This window comes from Anabrus simplex, chromosome 5 (assembly GCF_040414725.1).
Source record: "Anabrus simplex isolate iqAnaSimp1 chromosome 5, ASM4041472v1, whole genome shotgun sequence".
Classification (NCBI taxonomy): domain Eukaryota; kingdom Metazoa; phylum Arthropoda; class Insecta; order Orthoptera; family Tettigoniidae; genus Anabrus; species Anabrus simplex.
Genome location: NC_090269.1, coordinates 329,406,647 through 329,424,465, shown reverse-complemented (window position 1 = coordinate 329,424,465; position 17,819 = coordinate 329,406,647). Strand labels below are relative to the sequence as shown.

The following is a 17,819-nucleotide window of genomic DNA, read 5'->3' as shown; positions in this document are numbered from 1 at the left end:
TAATGCAGTTTTGGTGAGGTTCATTGTGGAGCCCTTGTTCACTGAAGTGCCCATTGACTTGGTCAAGTCTCTCATTGAACCTGTTCCCTGAGGACATTACTAAGCTATTTTACCACTGCATGAATTCCAGCTCTTTCTTGTGGGGTGGGAATTTTTACGAACAGACAGACGGAGTGGCTATGGGAAGTCCACTTTCGCCCGTAGTGGCTAATTTCTTTATGGAGCATTTTGAGGAGGAGGCTATTGCTTCAGCGCCCGTCAAACCTATATGGTGGAGGCATGTTGATAAATTTGTTGTCTGGAGAGAAGGTCCTGAGAAACTTCATCTATTTCTAAACCACCTAAATCAGCAATATCCTTCAATAAAATTCACTATGGAGATGGAGTTGGATAGACGCCTTCCTTCCTTGGATGTTCTAGTAAGAAAGAAACTGGACGGCTCCCTAGGACATACCGTCTATTGTAAGCCTACCCACACAAATCGCTATCTTCATGCAGATTCTCATCACCATCCAGCACAAAAACAAGGCATTCTCACGACACTCTCCAAGAGGGCGAGACCAATTTGTGATCCATCACATATCCAGGTGGAGATGGACATGCTCAAAGTCACGTTCGAGGGTAATGGTTACAGCAATTTGCAGATTCATAGAGCCCTGCATCCCAGAGAAACGACCAAGCAAAGCTCACAGAAGGAAGAAGTGAAGGGAACCACCCACTTGCCTTACATTCACAACACCACAGATCGAACTGCCACGGTTCTCCGCAAACACAACGTAAAAACCGTGTTTGGCACCACCACTAAAATTGCTCACAGTCTGAGTAAAACCAAGGACAAATTGTCCCCACTTTTACATCCTGCAGTATACTAAATTCCCTGTACTTGCGGTAAGGTATACATCGGCCCAACATGCCGGTCCATTGGTTCCCGTATCAAGGAACATGAACGTAATATTCGTCTCAACCAACCAGACAAATCGGCAATAACTGAGCACGCTCTATCGTCGGGTCAAGATGTCATGTTCCAAGATGCTCAAGCTCTTACCCACACTAGACACTACAGGTCCAGGATTATATGGGAAGCTGTGGAAATACATAGAAACCGTAACAATTTCAACAGGGAGACTGGCTATCAATTAAGTAATACCTGGTTGCCAGCCATTAAGAATTTACGTAGGTAGTTCCCTTCCCTGTCCCTGCACTATTGTTATTTTCTCTCTGTGTTTTCCAAATTCGTACGTTCCTCATCGCCAGATGTTTCGTTCCAGGATTGTGTCAATATCATACACCCGTCAATGTCATATGTAACGTACATGTTATGTGAACCTCTTAGCTTGATTCTGACAGTTCGGTCAGCTTCCGCTACGAACACTAGCACTGTGTCACGTGTTGGGAGCCATCTGGTGGCGAATGAACGTACCATTTCCACTCCAATTACAACGTCTAAATTCAAACACCTCATTGTTTAAGAAGCCTTTCTCGTGGACAGTCTAGATTTCTTCTGATGACGTAGAGCACAGTTCTCTGCGAAACGTGAAGAATTTCACCTTACTTTCTTGACACGGCATAAGCCCAAAAGCCTATACAGTATCATGTCTAAGTACGGGCCGTGAAAGCATCAATGGCAACCTTCCAAATCATTTGACACTAACAGAATAAATTTTGCAGGACCCCTTTACATAAAGAACGGAGTTGCGATAGCAAAAGCACACAACACACTTCATGTGTGCAGTTACCCAAGCAGTTCATCTAGAGCTATGCAATGGCATGACAACAGAAAAATTTCTGATAGCACTTCAGAGGTTCATAGCCCCGAAACCAAACGTGATCTACTAGGACAATGCAAGACCCAGGATTCCTCGCTCAAAATAGTATCGCACGGATATTCATTGCTCCCAGAGCGGCTTGGTGGGGAGGATGGTAGGAAAGAATAGTCAGATCTGCGAAGCGCTGTCTCAAAAAAAAAAAAAAAAAAAAAAAAGCAGCCAGACAAGCAAGGATGAAGAAGGACTGCATACTACTATAACAATGAAGCCTCACTCAACTCCAGACCTATCACTCAAGAAAAGGTGCCGACATCGGCGCATTTTCTTGTTGGGGACTGACTTATAATAGAGCCTCAGCACAAATCAGATTTGACAGTGTGTTCAGGCAGCAACAAAAATCAGCTGATAACTTCTGAAAATGCTTGAGTAGGGAATACTTTATGCTACTTCAGAGATTCCATTACGTTTGATGTCCACAAAGCAAGTCCTCATGTCTATGGATTGAAGACATCCTTAACCAAAACCAAGTGTTGCTATGCCACTTGCGGAGGAAAGAATTAGTGACGGAGCTGAAAGAGGGCAGGGATGGACTTGTATGGACTCTAATGCTTTCCACTCCTGGAGGAGGTAGAGTTGCGAGAGCTATTCAGCCGGTTGTAGCGCAGGAAGTGGACCAGGGCGGGGATGATGTGGTTGAACATGTGATATAAGCACACAGCGAAAAGGTGGAACCTTGATATAAACACTCATTGGAAAGTACACTGATAAGTGTCCTTGATTATATATTCTTTGAAAATACATAATAAAGTAATCTCATGTTAAGAACATGGTGTTTCTGTTGTGATCTCCCTTTCATGTCTACACGACAACGGTCCCTTATACAAGTCCGCCACCGATTGCTTTTCCAGTACTTGTTCTAATTATCGCAGTGACAGGACATTAATGCTGAGATTCATAGGTATGCTGTAGCTGTCCTTTTGCGAAATACTGTTTCATGAAAAATGCTTGGAACGAGGATTTTGCGTTGATGGGACGAATTTCTGGACAGTTGATCCGGGAAATATGGTACTTTCTTCGAGGAACAAATAATGCAGGATTTTTACATGATTTAATTAGGATGCTTGAGGGACCATGTGATTTGAACGAATAATCCAGTTCCACTATATATGGTTATAAAGTAATGAAATAACAGTTCAAATTTTACTAGAATGAATAGAAAACCAGAAACAATTTTTAAACGAATTTCCAACAGAACTATTGAGTGTAAAATTTTGAATGGTGTTCCACTCTTCACACTTGCAGATGATCAGGATTTGTGGTAGGAAAGTCCGAGAACCACTACGCTACACACAATGGTTGAGGATAATTTGAAACTATTAAAATAAGAAAAAAGAATTAGTTAAATAACTAGACTTTTGTACAAAGTACAAATATCTTTATTTATTATTCATAATAAAACAAAAGGAGTATTTTTATAACAAGTAACATTATAGGATGTTAATCATCACAAAACTGAAATGGAAAATCAAGACAACTTATTCTAACTTATAACTTTAAAAAAAGTCTGTAAGGTAACAAAAATCCATTACTTAAGTACGACAAATACATGTAGAACAGGCAAGAGAAATACAGTTGGGCCTTTTTGGTTCCATGGCCCTACACAATGTACATTAGCACTGTTCAGCATGTGTCACACATACGATACCTCTTGTTTCGACAATATAGCAGTAATGAAATGAAAATAATACTAACATAAAAAAATAACATATGAATCACCAATGAAAGTGATTTTGTACTTTTAAAGAAAAAGGGGTACAAGCACCATTTCTGAACAGGACATCACTGCCAAACCACAGCACCTTTAAACCTCCATCTCAGAAAGGAATGTATTAAACAGCAGTTCTGAAAGATTATAAAAACTATACCTTTCTGATTTCTCAGCATAATCACCCTAATATTTCAGGATAATTATGGCAGTGCACTTGAACTGAATGTAACAGTCATTCATTTCTTTCTTCCTTTCATCTCACAAAAAAAGGGAGACAACCACCTCAATGGGTTCTAAAAAAAATGGAGTACATTCTCAAGGACTTCTGACCTATTGAATTTCCCATTCAAGCATTTCCACTTGCAGGTAAAAAGGATGGCACAACATATCAATACTGTACATAATGCTTTCGTACCAGATTCCTAAATTCTAGCAGAAAAACACCTATTTCCGCATGTCATATGTACTTCACAATCTTTAATAAAACCCACTGGGGTTAGCGTAATTTCCAACACTGAACAAAACACACGGGTTAAACAAGACAACTGCTGTGAGAGGTACGTATAAAAATACTTTGGTCAACATAATTATATACTACAGGAACATAGTACAGCCCCACTCATACTTAAGGATCTGCTTTGAGGTAAATCAATGCAAGCTGGATAACCAAGGAACTACAAAAACATTATGTACAGGATCTGCATTCTAAATCAAAGGTGGGAACTTCATATAAAATATATTTCAATATTGGAAAACATATTTTTCAAAATGATCTCTCTTGTTCAAATCATCCAACAAACAATTTTTGATGACAGCACTTTTTTTTTATTAAACCACCATTTCTTACCTAGCAAAAATAGTTACTCTACACTATATAAGACAATTACAGAAGATTTTTCTGTAAACTATCTTGTTGCTTCAAAACATTTCTTCTGAATTTCCTCCTTTACAACTGGAGACAACAGTGTTTCCAGGAAAGTATACAGCAGATTTCATTCTCACGAACAGTCTTCAATTCTTTGACATTGAACTTACATCTTTTCAACTACATTAACCCAAACAACATGAATGGCAGTGCAATATTTGATTTGAGCAAAGTAAGTTTATTTCCCGTCTAAAAAAATGGAACGTACACCATACAGAAAAGAAACAGACCAACTGTAATAAGGAAAGGCCATAACTGATTGAATTTCATGACAAGAACATTCAAAACTGAAGAGAATAAAAGGTTTAGTTAGGAAACGAGTACAAAGTAGATGGAAGTAATAAAATGGGACTTTGACCAGGAGCACATGTACCTTTCCATTTTACTGGTCTATTTCCATTCCAACAACACCGACAATCAGATCTCCTCTCGTTATTCCTGTGCTGCAGCAAATGTATCCATTATTCTGCACAAACTTAACCAAAGTTTCAATCAACCGGTGTCGATTACAGGAAGTACAAAAGATCTTCCAGTTCGTTGCTGGGTGGGCGGTGAATGGCCTGGCCAACCAGATAAGCCAGTTTATGGGCATACTGACAAGGAGCAGGTACACGTACTGTGCCCTAAAAAGAAGAGAAAGAAATTAACTTTTCTGTAAATAAAACTTAAACTAAACATCCAAAACTCCTTATTCCAAACATTAAGTAAAGGAAGATTTACAATTACTGTAGTTAAGCCAGTGAAACTAATCAGGTGTACATCCGCACACACCTGAAGATAATATATTGGCCGATTTCTTGAATCCCGTAAGTTTAAATTCTCACACCAGTAAAAACTTATGACCAACTGTATTTAAAAGTGAAGAGTAGTCACATAAAGTAACCATTTTACAAGTTACAGAAAGGAATAAATAAGTGACAAAGCAAGTCATATATACCCTGACGAAAAAGAAAAATTGCAATCCCTTAAAAGAATGAATTCAGTGTGGGTACAATAATTGCATTCCAGAGAATTCTAGTTAAAATTATGATTACAAAGACATTGGCCAAACCTATAATCTTGTTACAATACAGTCGTGTATGTCTCCTTTGGTGATAGGCAAGGATCACCAGCAGAACAGAATGGTACCCTGTTGTGTTCAGTGATGAGAGGAAGGCTCTGCCTTTAAAAGAGTTGTATATGTGCGACACAGAATGGGTGAGCATTTCTTTAGAATTTATACAACCCTGACATACAGGCCAAACACCTGCATAATGGTGTTAATGTTATTAGTTTTATGGCCCACAAACTACTTTTACATTTCTGGAAACACAGCATCATGGTGTTGACAATACACTACAATTCTAGTTCACCTTTGGTGTTTGTGGAGAGGTGGGGTAAAGGAAAAGGAGGTATATGTGAAATAATGCCTATTACATTCAGGACTCTGTTTGACCTATCCTGCTATCATTAAGGTGATTTACTGCTGCTACTATGGGACCTCTTCCCCACTGAACATGTTTAGGACATGATGGCATGAGCCAGTCTGTACAGGGAGCTACCCACCTTGTACAAATACAACAGGTGTAATAGGCTTGTAATATTATACTGCTAGACAACTGCCACCTTTAGGATCGTCTACTTGCCAGAATACATGCTTATGTTGTGATGGGGTTATTTGTTTCGACACACAAGGTAACAAATATATGGTGGTGTTTGGTCACCGCTGGCATAATCAGGTTATCTAGCTCAGTTGACAAGGTATCATGAGCATAAAGATCCAGTACCGTATTAACACACACGGTTGTACCAACATCAGAAAAATGACATTGCTAAGTTACTATAGTATTTTTCTACTCTGATGGCGGGCGGCCTACATGCTGTCAGGGGAAGTGGGGTGCGGGCAGTATGTCACGGCTCAATCAGACAAAAGATCGCCTAGCGGTGGCGCTGAGAATTATTCAGTCGCCCGGAGACTTTGCCGCGTTCACTTCGCTCCACGAACTGCTGTGTTGCCGAGTAGTCTTACAGTGTGCGTTGGGTATTACAAAGAGCTTGTTTGACGAGTTTGTTTTATGAGTAATTCTTGCCGCGTCCTTTACTGCATTCTTCGATTAACGTTTTCGTGGCAGTGATGTGACGTTAGTTTTTTCTATTGTTTCTATTTGTGTTGCTTTGTGTTTTTTTTTTTAAATATAATAATTGCACTATAGGTATATCTTACAATGGCGAAGAGGAAGGAGATAAGGAGCCAGGGTAGAAAACTGATCAGCAATGTTCATGAATATTTTCAAAAGGAAGCAGAAAATAATGGTCCTTTAGTGAGTGTGTATAAAGTGCAGCAGAGAGTGTCGGAAGCTTGTCAAGTTAGTACGCGAACCGTTCAGCGTATAGTAAAGGAAGGTAAAGACAGTACCCAGTCATCTGGTTCCATCTCATTTCAATCACCGTGCAAACGAATCAAAAGGAACTGTATAACAAAGGCAATCGACAGATTCCATACAGATGTAATTAAAAGAACTCTCCTCAGTTATTACGTAAAGGGTGAATACCCGACACTGAACAAATTACGTGGTGATTTAGAAAGATATAAAATTTAAATGGGGAGTTACTTCATTGTGGAGGATACTGAAGTCTATGGGGTTCAAGCATAAAAAAAGCAACGACGGGAGAAGATTTTTGATGGAGAGAGCTGATATAGTAACAGCCAGAATAACGTTTTTGAGAAAAATTTAGATGAGACTTACATTCATCAGAATTACGCTCCAACGAAAATCTGGCAAGATAAAGAGGGTACAGGAGGTTTAAAAGTTCCTGTAGGGAAAGGTAGACGAATTGTTTGTCACGTAGGTTCCAGTCGCACTGGTTTTCTACAGGAATGTAAATTGGTTTTCAGGCCAAAGGTGAAATCGACCAGTGATGACTACCACACTGATATGAACGCTATGGTTTTTAAAGAGTGGTTTTTGAAGTTTTTAGACGCTCTTGACGAAAGGAACATCAAAGACGCAGTGATTGTAATGGACAATGCCAGCTACCATTCAGTACAGCTAGAACGAATTCCTACAACGAACACACGAAAAGCTGATATTATATCGTGGTTATCTGCTAGGAATATTCCTCATGACAGCAATCACACCAGACTCGAACTGTTGTCTCTTGTGAAACAATTCAAGCCAAAGGCAAAAATGTACGAAATTGATACACTTGCTGACAGAAAGGGTCATACCGTTGTTCGCCTGCCACCCTATCACTGTCAATATAACCCCATAGAGCTGGTTTGGGGAAACGTTAAAACTGCTGTAGGGAAAAGGAACAAAACATTCAAACTAACTGACGTCCAATCTTTAATGGAAGAGGAGCTGGATAAAGTAACCGAACAGGAGTGGAAGGCTTGTGTGTCTCATGCTGAAAAATTTCAAGAGGATGATTACAAAAGGGACGTGGTATTGGACACAGTCATGGACGATATCATAAATCTGCGAGACGACAGCCACAGTGAGGAGTCAAGTGACGAGGATATTTCCGGTGACAGCTCTGGTGACGATGGCGAGTGTCGGGGTGCTGTAACACGGATCCTTCAGCTGGAATAAGGTAAGATAAAGTAAGAAAATGTGTTGTGTAACTCTGTACTTTTGAACGAATTGTTTTTCGGTCTGTTGTCAACGCACTTGTTATATGCATTACTAAGTAACTCGTATCATACTACATCGAAGATATAAGAAAATAATAGAAATAAATACATAAATAAATAAAAATAATAGAACTCATCCATGGGCCATAATCGAACTCTAACATACGAAGCACTGTATTTCATTGTTATGTGGATTTCAACACAACTTTAACGCGCGCAGGCGCTCCTGGCAACGTTGTAGTAGTGGCCTCTGTCTCTCTCTCTTGACGGCCTCTCGCGTCGTGCTGGATTGGTCGGCCCCATGCTCCCCGCTTCCCCTGACAGCATGTAGGCCGCCCGCCATCAGAGTAGAAAAATACTATAGTCATTGTGTTACAATAAATGTCAAAGAACAGATTTCCCCAAACAACTTTGCACCAAGTTAGCAATGTTGATGAAACCCAGCTCAAACATCAAGTACTAAATTATACGAAGCGTGTTTTTTAACTAAGACCCATTTTGTTGTAGACACTAGCAGTTGGTGCGCATATCGCAACGAGCGTGTGCGTCGTGTACCGCCATGCCTCGGGAACAACTGTGCTCAGTTTCAGCTCTGTAGCTAACCTGTACGGTTCCGTTCTGTGCTTTCAAAATGTTTAAGACTATCAACTCGCTCGCCGCGTGTGAGGTTCAGTCATTGATACGTTTTTTGTCAGCAAGGAACCTATCTGATGCAGAAATTCATCGACATTTGCGGAGTGTACGGTGATACTGTTGCGAGTGAAAGCAATGTGTGTAAGTGGGTACGACAATTCAAAGATGGCCGTGACAACGTCCATGATGAGGACCGCTCCGGTCACCCTTCTTTGATTACAGACGATTTGGTGGCTTCAGTTGAAGCCAAGATTCGTGAGAACAGGCGCTTAACAACATTGTTTCTGAACACCTAAAGTTTAGGAAACTGTGCTCCTGTTGGGTCCCGAAACTCCTAACAGAGGACCACAAAAACCAAAGATTTGAGTGTGCGATGAAGTTCTTGACTTGTTATGACGAAGAAGGTGACTGCTTCTTGAGTCAGATCGTAACTGGAGACGAAACATGGGTTTCGCATATCACGCCCGAATCGAAGCAAGAGCATGGAATGGAGACGCACACACTCTCCTGTAAAGGTGAAGGCCAGACTCTGTTCCAGCGCAAAAATCATGGCGTCAGTGTTTTGGGATAGGTATGGTGTTTTGTTGGTCAACTTCATGCAACGAGGAACCACTATCAATGCAGAAGCATACTGCCAAGCCCTGACAAAGCTACGCAGAGCAATTCAAAACAAAAGACGTGGCATGCTGACAAAGGGAATTGTCCTTCTCCATGACAATGCAAGACCTGACACTGCAGGTCAGACCCGCAATTTATTGGACAGTTTTGGCTGGGAATTTTTAGACCACCCACCCTACAGTCCTGATCTTGCGCCGAGTGATTACCATCTGCTCCTCCACCTCAAATATCACCTCAGTGGCAACCATTACAATGACGACGTGAAAATGGCAGTTAACTCTTGGTTATCGGAGTAATTAGCAAGTTTCTATGAAGAGGGTATTTTAAAATTGGTTACGAGGTGTAAGGCTTTGAACAAACTTGGCAACTATGTCAAAAAAGAGAGTGAAGAATGTACTTTCTGAAAATAAATATACTTTTTTTAAAAATAACCTTTCGTTGTGTACTTATTTTCAAACGGACCTTACTTTAAAAAAATCGCCCCGTATAATTATACTTGGTAGCAAAATAAGAGAAAGGTAGTGGTAGCGCAGAAAGGTGATGAGGTCCAAAATGGATGATACAAAAAAGATAAGATCTGATATACCAACATCTCTTCATTTATGCTGGATTACAAAAGAAGGGAGGCAACGAAGAGGAAAGAAACAATTCCACAGAGCCAGGATTGGGGAAGACTAAAATGTCAAGAACTATACTCCAAAGTGCATGTTTTTAAACAACATAACCTCAAGAAAGTAAGTCATAACAGGAGAAGATACAATAACCAAAAGTCTCTATACAACAAGTAGTTACATGAAGAATGTGTTTGATGTTTCAAGGGACCTAACAGCTAGGTCATCGAACCCTAATGGTACAAGGTGAACAAAACTAAAATTAAAACTTCAAAATGTATCCAGAATATAAACCGAATGATTATGAAAAAAAAAATTACCATAAAACAAAATCAGTGGATCCAATTCACAATGCCTTCATTACTGGGATGATACTCATTATCTAACGGGTCCAATATCCAGGTCACTGGCCACTCACAATTGTACTGACCACTGGTAAAGCAGAGCCATGGTGTTCCTCCTATAGTGGTATGAATCACAGGTAACGTACATAAGGGGGTTTCTCCTATGATAGTACTAATCACAGGTAATGTAGACCCATGGTATATCACATTATCACCACTCACAAGTAACAAAAAGCTATGGTCTTTTGCACATGTACTACTCACAAGCTACCGAGACCCGTGGTGTTCCTCACATTGTGGGACCAATCACGGGCATCAGTATTCCTGTGATGTTCCTCACTTAGTGGAACTAGTCAAAGGCAACATATACTCATAGTGTTGCTCACATAGTGGTATTGATCAAAGGCAATGTAGACCCACAGTGCATCACACATTATGGCAATGCATACAGGCAACACAAACCCACGGTGTACCTCACATTAAAGGTGTACAAATTGTACTTCAGGGTTGCCTGCCCCAAGCTGCTCTGCAACAAGCAAAGCAGCTTAGCTTGAGCGTCAGCGAAGCAAGAGTGCACGCGTACCGAGCGCGCTAGTCATAGCAAACCAAAACCTGGGTTTCCCTAAGCCTGACAGGTTGCCTGGGACCCGTTCGGACTGCCGGACTTGACAAGAGTGAACGTGAAGTTTGCTATCGATGCGACGTGAATGTGTCGTTATATGTTAGTGTAGCTACGTTTTGCGTCCAGTGCAGCTCTGTTGTAGTTAGAAAAATCAACAAATCAATCGTAAAGGAAGTCTATAAAAAATTAAAAAGTGGTGAATTTATTCTAGTAGTAAAGCAGGGCTCAAGTCTATTACGGGAAAAATGTTCAGGTGTTTATGAACAGGTATCAAGTAAGCCAGTAGGTTACTCGCAATGCATTTTTTGCAAAAAGCTACTCAGCACCCATTCAGGGACCTCAAGTATGTTGCGACATGTCTGCAAATTTGACCCAAATTTTCCACAGTCTAAAAATATTTTGAAAGAGGACAAGGACTTGGTGACTGATAAGTGCGTGGAAATGTGCGCCAAGGACTTGAGACCGTTTACAAATATTGATGGTAAAGGATTTTTAAATTTAGGGCAAACGCTGATAGAAATGGGCAAAAAGTATGACTCTGTGAATATTAAAAATGTTATACTCTCTCGAGTCACAGTTGCTAGGAAGGTACAAACTTTCGCGGACAAACTGCGCAGTAAAACGCTTCCTGATATAGTACGTGCTATTAAATCTGGTATCTGTGCGAGTACCACTGACCTGTGGACAGATAAGTACAAGGGTGTGCACTATATGTCTGTCACAATGCACTATATAAATACAGATTTATCTCTCAATAAGTATGCATTAATGTGTTCGGCCTTCCCTGACTGTCTAGAAACTGGTGAAACTATTCGCAGTGAATTGGAAGATCGTTTGAAAGGACATGGCGTTTCTCATGAAGATATTTGCAAAATTACATTTGTAACAGGCCAGGGAAGCAATATTGTTAAGGCCCTCAGCATATACAAGCTTCTTCCATGCATGGCTCATATTTCGGTATTAATACGGTTTTGAAGCATGTTCTGAGCGAACCCTTTTTGAAAGAAAGTGTTCCTGATGTGTTAGCTGTTATTAATACAGTGAAATCTCCGGTTTCGTACTTTAAAAGAAGAAGCCTATGTGTGAGGTTACAATCATCTTTGAAACCATATGTTTCCACTTGGTGGAACAGTTATTTTGACATGCTGCAATCAGTTCACTCCCAGATAGATGGTGTGAGAACTATTTTAGAGAAGGAGGGTGCCTCTGATAAAATGCTCGGTTATGATCAGGATATTACTGGCCTGCTTTAACATTTCTTAGGCTATTTAAGATAGCCACAACTGATCTTGAGGGTGATGAGGACCCGACTTTACATCTGGTCCTTCCGTGGTTTTATACCTTAAGAACCCATTGTACTCCACAGGATGACGATGAACAGCTAATATTTCACTTTTTTAAATTTTAATGTGAGTCTCCTGATATTTAAATGTAAAAATGTTTTCATACTAAATGAATTTTCATTACTTGAAGCTTTTGAAACAAACCGCTGGTGTCTTCCTGGAGCGAAAAATGGAAGTCACTATGTTACACAAAATTGCAACACTTTTGGTGCCTAAATATCGCACATTAAGGAAACTAAAAGCAGGAGAACAAATGTCTGTTTTCGAGGCAGCTCGACAAATGTGCGCTGAAGGTAATGTCTCTGGTTATTTCTTCTTCATTATTATTATTATTATTATTATTATTATTATTATTATATATTATACCTATGCAAATTAGATATTCTTAATATTCTGTTATTAGCATAAAATATCAAAACTTGGACAGATATATTTTCAGAGCATGATACATGAGGTCAGTAGGCACTTGCAAGAAAGGTTTATTAGTGACGAAAATATACTGCGGTGGTGGAAAAATAATTCGCCTGTGTAGCGAAAAAGGTGCTTAACATACCCGCTACGAGTCTCTCCAGCGAGAGAGTCTTCAGCTGTTCGGGAAATTTAATCAGCGAAAAACGTTCCCGTCTTCATGCACAAAGACGTAATGATCTCATAGTAATACATAAAAGCGATAATGTGTCCATGCATAAAATATTGGTATGCATTGTGCACAGTATGAGGCGACCACAAACTAAGAGAGCAAGTGGTAAAATTATACTTCTAAACTGATTAGTTTTATAGTTATTTCTTTTGGTTTTGTGGGGAAGGGGTTCCTAAATTATTAAATGTATTTCAAAAACATTACCTATAAAATTATTTTTCTAAAGATATTTATGACCTGTACCTACATTATGTATATCCTTGTTTCTAATTTTCTAGAATAATAAATAATGCATTATATTTATGGTCATAGTTCCATCAACAGTCATTATGTTTATTTAAATATTCAAATATTTTGTTCAGAGAACCTACTTTTTATTAAGTAACTATGTTTGACAGAGAGAAATATTATTTGTTAATTAGTTACATAAGACCTCTGAATTACGAAATACATTTAAACACAACTTTGTAATGATTAACATAATACTAAATAACCAAACAAAAATATTTGTGTTGACGAATCCTATATAAATTCCGGTATGTAACAACCCCTTTCCTGCCTGCATTCACGCGAGTCTCATATCAGCACAATGAACGAGCAAACATCAATTAACACAGCAGGAAAAAGAAAGCAAGCAAGCAAGCTAACCTGTAGCCTGCCCAAGTTGGGCTGAGCTTGACCTGGTCAGGAGTGCATCAGCCTGCCTGTACTGTTGTTTACGTGTGGCTAGCTTGCTTGCCTGTAGAGCAGGTAAGCATGGGCAAGTTAAATGCGGAGTTTGTACACCTCTGCCTCACATAATGGTACTACTTTCCTCAGGCAATGCAGACCCATGGTTTTACTCGCATAGTGGCATTAACACATTGGAGATGCCGCTCGCAGAAACTACGGGCGCACTAATTCATTGCTGCTGACGGAGTTACGGACACGATTTCACTGTAGCTAAAAAATTGTATTTGCCGTCTCAGCGAGCTGCGACTTCAATAAGATACTGCTGAATGCTTCTATAAGCATAAAATATACTAGTTATGAGCATTAGTCGAGAGCTCTTCTTTCAAGGCATTGATAACACAGCCACGTTCCTACATAACCTAAGGCTGCGTCATCGCTGACTCCCAGCTGTGAAGTGGGCGGGAAACTATGTACGGTACATGCGGTCAGGAAGAGGGTGTGTTCGAGAGACAGGCTTGTTTGTGTAATTCTTGTGAATATTTAGCATGTCTAATTCAAGTGTACAAAATTTCGACAACGAATCCATAATGGATGTTCTTATGGAAGACACGATTTCTGAAAATGAGGATAACAATAACACACTACGTAAACATGATGATTCTGGCGCTTCAGGCTAGTAAATGTAGAAAATGAGCTCATTTCAAATTGGTGTGAAGTGTAACGTACTTTTACATCGCTTCCTTGAAGTGGGTTCTGTAATACAATTTCTTACCGCTTCCTAAAAATGTGGGTGTTTGCCGTGTACCTGCAGCAACTCGATGCAACACCGTTGTCAAACAAAGAACAGTGGGAATGCAAATTCCTTGTTGTAAACCAGAATACCGGTGTCAATTGACTAATTAGGTTACAATCTGCATTAGTGTGTTTCAGATGTGCCCACAAAGTCAAATTTTGAAATATTAACCTAACTGGCATCCATAGCTGCGTCAGATTTTTTTTCGTTTGTAAAACATGTTATTTTCATAAATTTATATTTTAAAATGGCTGCACTATTATGATAATTAACACTCATTTTTGTGTAGAAGAAAGTGTGATCTTTCTATGCATTCCAAAAGTTGTTATAATCATCGCTTACCCTAGCATTGAAGAATTTTCACACACCATTAAAAATACAGCGATTTTTGGAGGATAGCACATTCAAATATGGCCGTCTCCAATGTGTTAAATCACGGGGGCCAGCCAAACCTGTGGTGTTTCTCACTTAGTGGCACTAATCACAGGCAACGTAGACCCATGGTGTTTCTCAGAAAGTGGTACTAGTCATAGATAACGCAGACCCATTCTGATTACAAGATATTAGAATTATGTGCATTGAATAGGAGGATACTTTAAATTTTCCTTTGTAAAGTGACCTATTCTGAACACAGTGGAAACAACCGGTGAAATACACACGATGACCATTATCACAAACAATGCCCAGATCTGTAGTGTTTCTTGCATAATGGTACTGCTCCTATGTAACACAGACCCAGGGTCTTTCTAGCAAGGTGGTACTAGACCCGTGGTGTTCCAAACATAATGGTGCTAATCACCAGCGGCATTAATTCATCATCCCTTGGTTGCCCCTTATAGTCGCCTTCTACGACATGCAAGGGATACCGTCCTCCCCCAACAGGGGGGTCAACAAGTAGCTGCAAGTTAAACATTAGAGAGCGGGCAACGCTCAAAGTTTAAATTTCAAGTAGTGATACAGACTTCCCAAACGTGAATTTTTAGACGAGGTACAGCTATAATGTAACTTACAAAGATACGCAGAAAACTCCTCAAGGGAAATAACATTCATAAAATAGGAATATCACACGAACAAGAAATAGACACAAATGTGATTGTTGTTTTAAGGGACCTAACATCTAGGTCATCGGCCCACACAAATGTGAAGAAAGGTTCAAAAGAAGAAAGAGAGGCAGAATAGCAATGTTCATATTATGCGTTGAAATACCGTATAATCCCGAATACCACCCGCACTCTTTTCCCCAAAATATTGGTTCTAAATCTTGGGTGCAGGTCGTATTCAACCCGTTCATTCTCGAAAATATTTACTACGTTTACATGGAGTATTGAAACAGATTTGAATACGGTTACCGTACTCAATATACCACATGTAAACAGGCATTGAGATCTTTTGGGGTTTTAGTTGTGATCAAGAAAACAAGATTGATTTTTTCCTCAATACAGTTACAGTGGCATGTAAACGCGAAATGTAAGGCAATGAAACACGGTAAATCAAAGAATATGGGTAATATGAAAGCCGCTGCTGCGGATGCTCGATAGTCATTTGTTTCACAAGTGTTGCTGGCATGCTGGGTGCGCAAATAGCTGATCTTGTGCTATACCGTACCTTGCGAGAGTCGTGACTGTTGGTTATGGAAGTATACCTCGCTCACATTCGAGTTCAGTATCTGTCCCGTGAAAGTGCTGTCTCGATAGTAAGCAATGGATTCAAAACGGCATCTGCGGCCATTTACTGTGCATGAGAAACTTTAAAGTTGTAAGCGAAGCTGAAAGATACGGAAATCATGCTGTTGGCAAAAAGTACGATATTGATGAATCGTGTATTCGTGATTGGCTGAAGAAGGAACTAAAAAGTAATGGTGATCGCAGAGCATTTCACAGGCGGAGTGCAGTGTTTCCGGAAATTGAAGGCAATAGAGATCTCAAAAGAACTCAAAACTCAGGGTTTTACTGCAAGCCGCGGATGGATTCGAAACTTTTATCGGAGAAAGGGATAGTGCATTTGGAGACGTACGCCCATTTCACGTCTCCCTGGGGCGTATGAAGAAAAATTAATGGCCTTTCAGCATTGCATTATTCATTTGAGGAAGTAAAATTCTTATTTGCTGTCGCGAATTGGGAATGCTGACCAGACACCTGTCTATTTTGAAATGCCGTTGGAAAATACAGTGGATACAAAGGGTTCTAAAAGTGTAACAATCAGAACAGGTGGTAACGAAAAGCAGCGATGTACGGTAATGTGTGTATTAGCGGATGGAACCAAACTCCCTCCATATGTGCTTTTGAAAAGGAAAACACTTCCAAAAAAACTTGCCGTCCGGTGTTATTGTTAGAACAAGAGTCCGACTGGATGGACAGTGCGTTAGCTGAGGACAGGGTGAAGTGTGTTTGGCAACGTTGCCCTGGAGCTTTGTTACAATAACGAAACATGCTTGTGTTGGACAGTTATCGAGGACATACAACTGACGCCGTAAAAGATATGAGGAGAAAAGGAAAAACTGATTTTGCGATAATTCCCGGAGGACTCACTTCTATCTACAGACGTTGGATGTGTGCGTGAACTGGCCTTTCAAAACTGCAATGAAACAGTTGGTACACCGAATGGATGTTTGATGATGATCATGCGTTAATACCAAGCGGACGAGTGAAGAGGCCTGAAGTGGGACTAATATGCAGCTGGAACAAGACTGCATGAGCGTGCATTCCCAACGATCTAGTGACCAAAGGCTTTAAGAAATGTGGAATTTCAAATTCAGTGGACGGTAGCGAGGACGGCTATTTGTAGAAAGATGCCAGCGACGAAAGTTCCTATGGTGAAACTTCAGACGACGATGGTGAATTGTGAATGATCCGAGTATTGGACCGATTTTATTTATGATAAGTGCCTCTTTGCAGTCTCACTGGATCTCAGGAAATAGTGGAGAGAGAATGACGTTTTATTAGCCTCTACAAAAATGATTCTCAAATCTGCAGAATGACATGTAAACATGCAAGCCTTCAAATTCTTAGAAAGGCCATGGCTACTCACTGGCAGAGTTATAACGCGTCTATGTACCTGATGCTTAGTAAGAATTAAGTTTTATAGTCGGCAGGAATATTTTTGAGATGGACCATCATATTGTAAAGATACATGGAATAGGTGCTGCTGTCAAATTTTCTACGGGTTCTCATTGATAATGGTTCATGGTGTGTGTTACTGTAGTCACGCCCTAGTTCGCGAACCATGGGCAACGGCCGAGTGGCCTATAAGTGGTCCTGAGAGTCGGGATACCAGTTGCTATGGAATGGGAGTGGGCATCTCGGACATACGAGTCAGGGCCCTCCTTGTGCTCAGGCGGCTAGGACTATACAATTCACCGGTGGTTCATAACCCGTTAGAGGAGAGATCCTTACCTGGCCTATGTGCAAGTAGGGTAGCATCCTGCTTCATGAATTTACCAAGCTCAGAACATTTTAAGCAAGCCTCGGACCT

The 17,819-nt window shown here is 40.2% G+C and overlaps 1 protein-coding gene across 2 annotated transcripts in view; it reads right to left on the bottom strand.

Annotated features, from left to right (window-relative positions):
* Positions 1-3,179: 3,179 nt before the first annotated feature.
* Positions 3,180-17,819, bottom strand: part of aub (aubergine) — a 322,859-nt gene continuing 308,219 nt past the window's right edge. For both annotated transcript variants that reach the window (XM_067147583.2, XM_067147584.2), the window contains exon 17: positions 3,180-5,082. In XM_067147583.2, the coding sequence (XP_067003684.1) occupies positions 4,966-5,082 (117 nt within the window). In that variant the 3' untranslated portion in view covers positions 3,180-4,965. The remainder of the gene's footprint in view (positions 5,083-17,819) is intronic.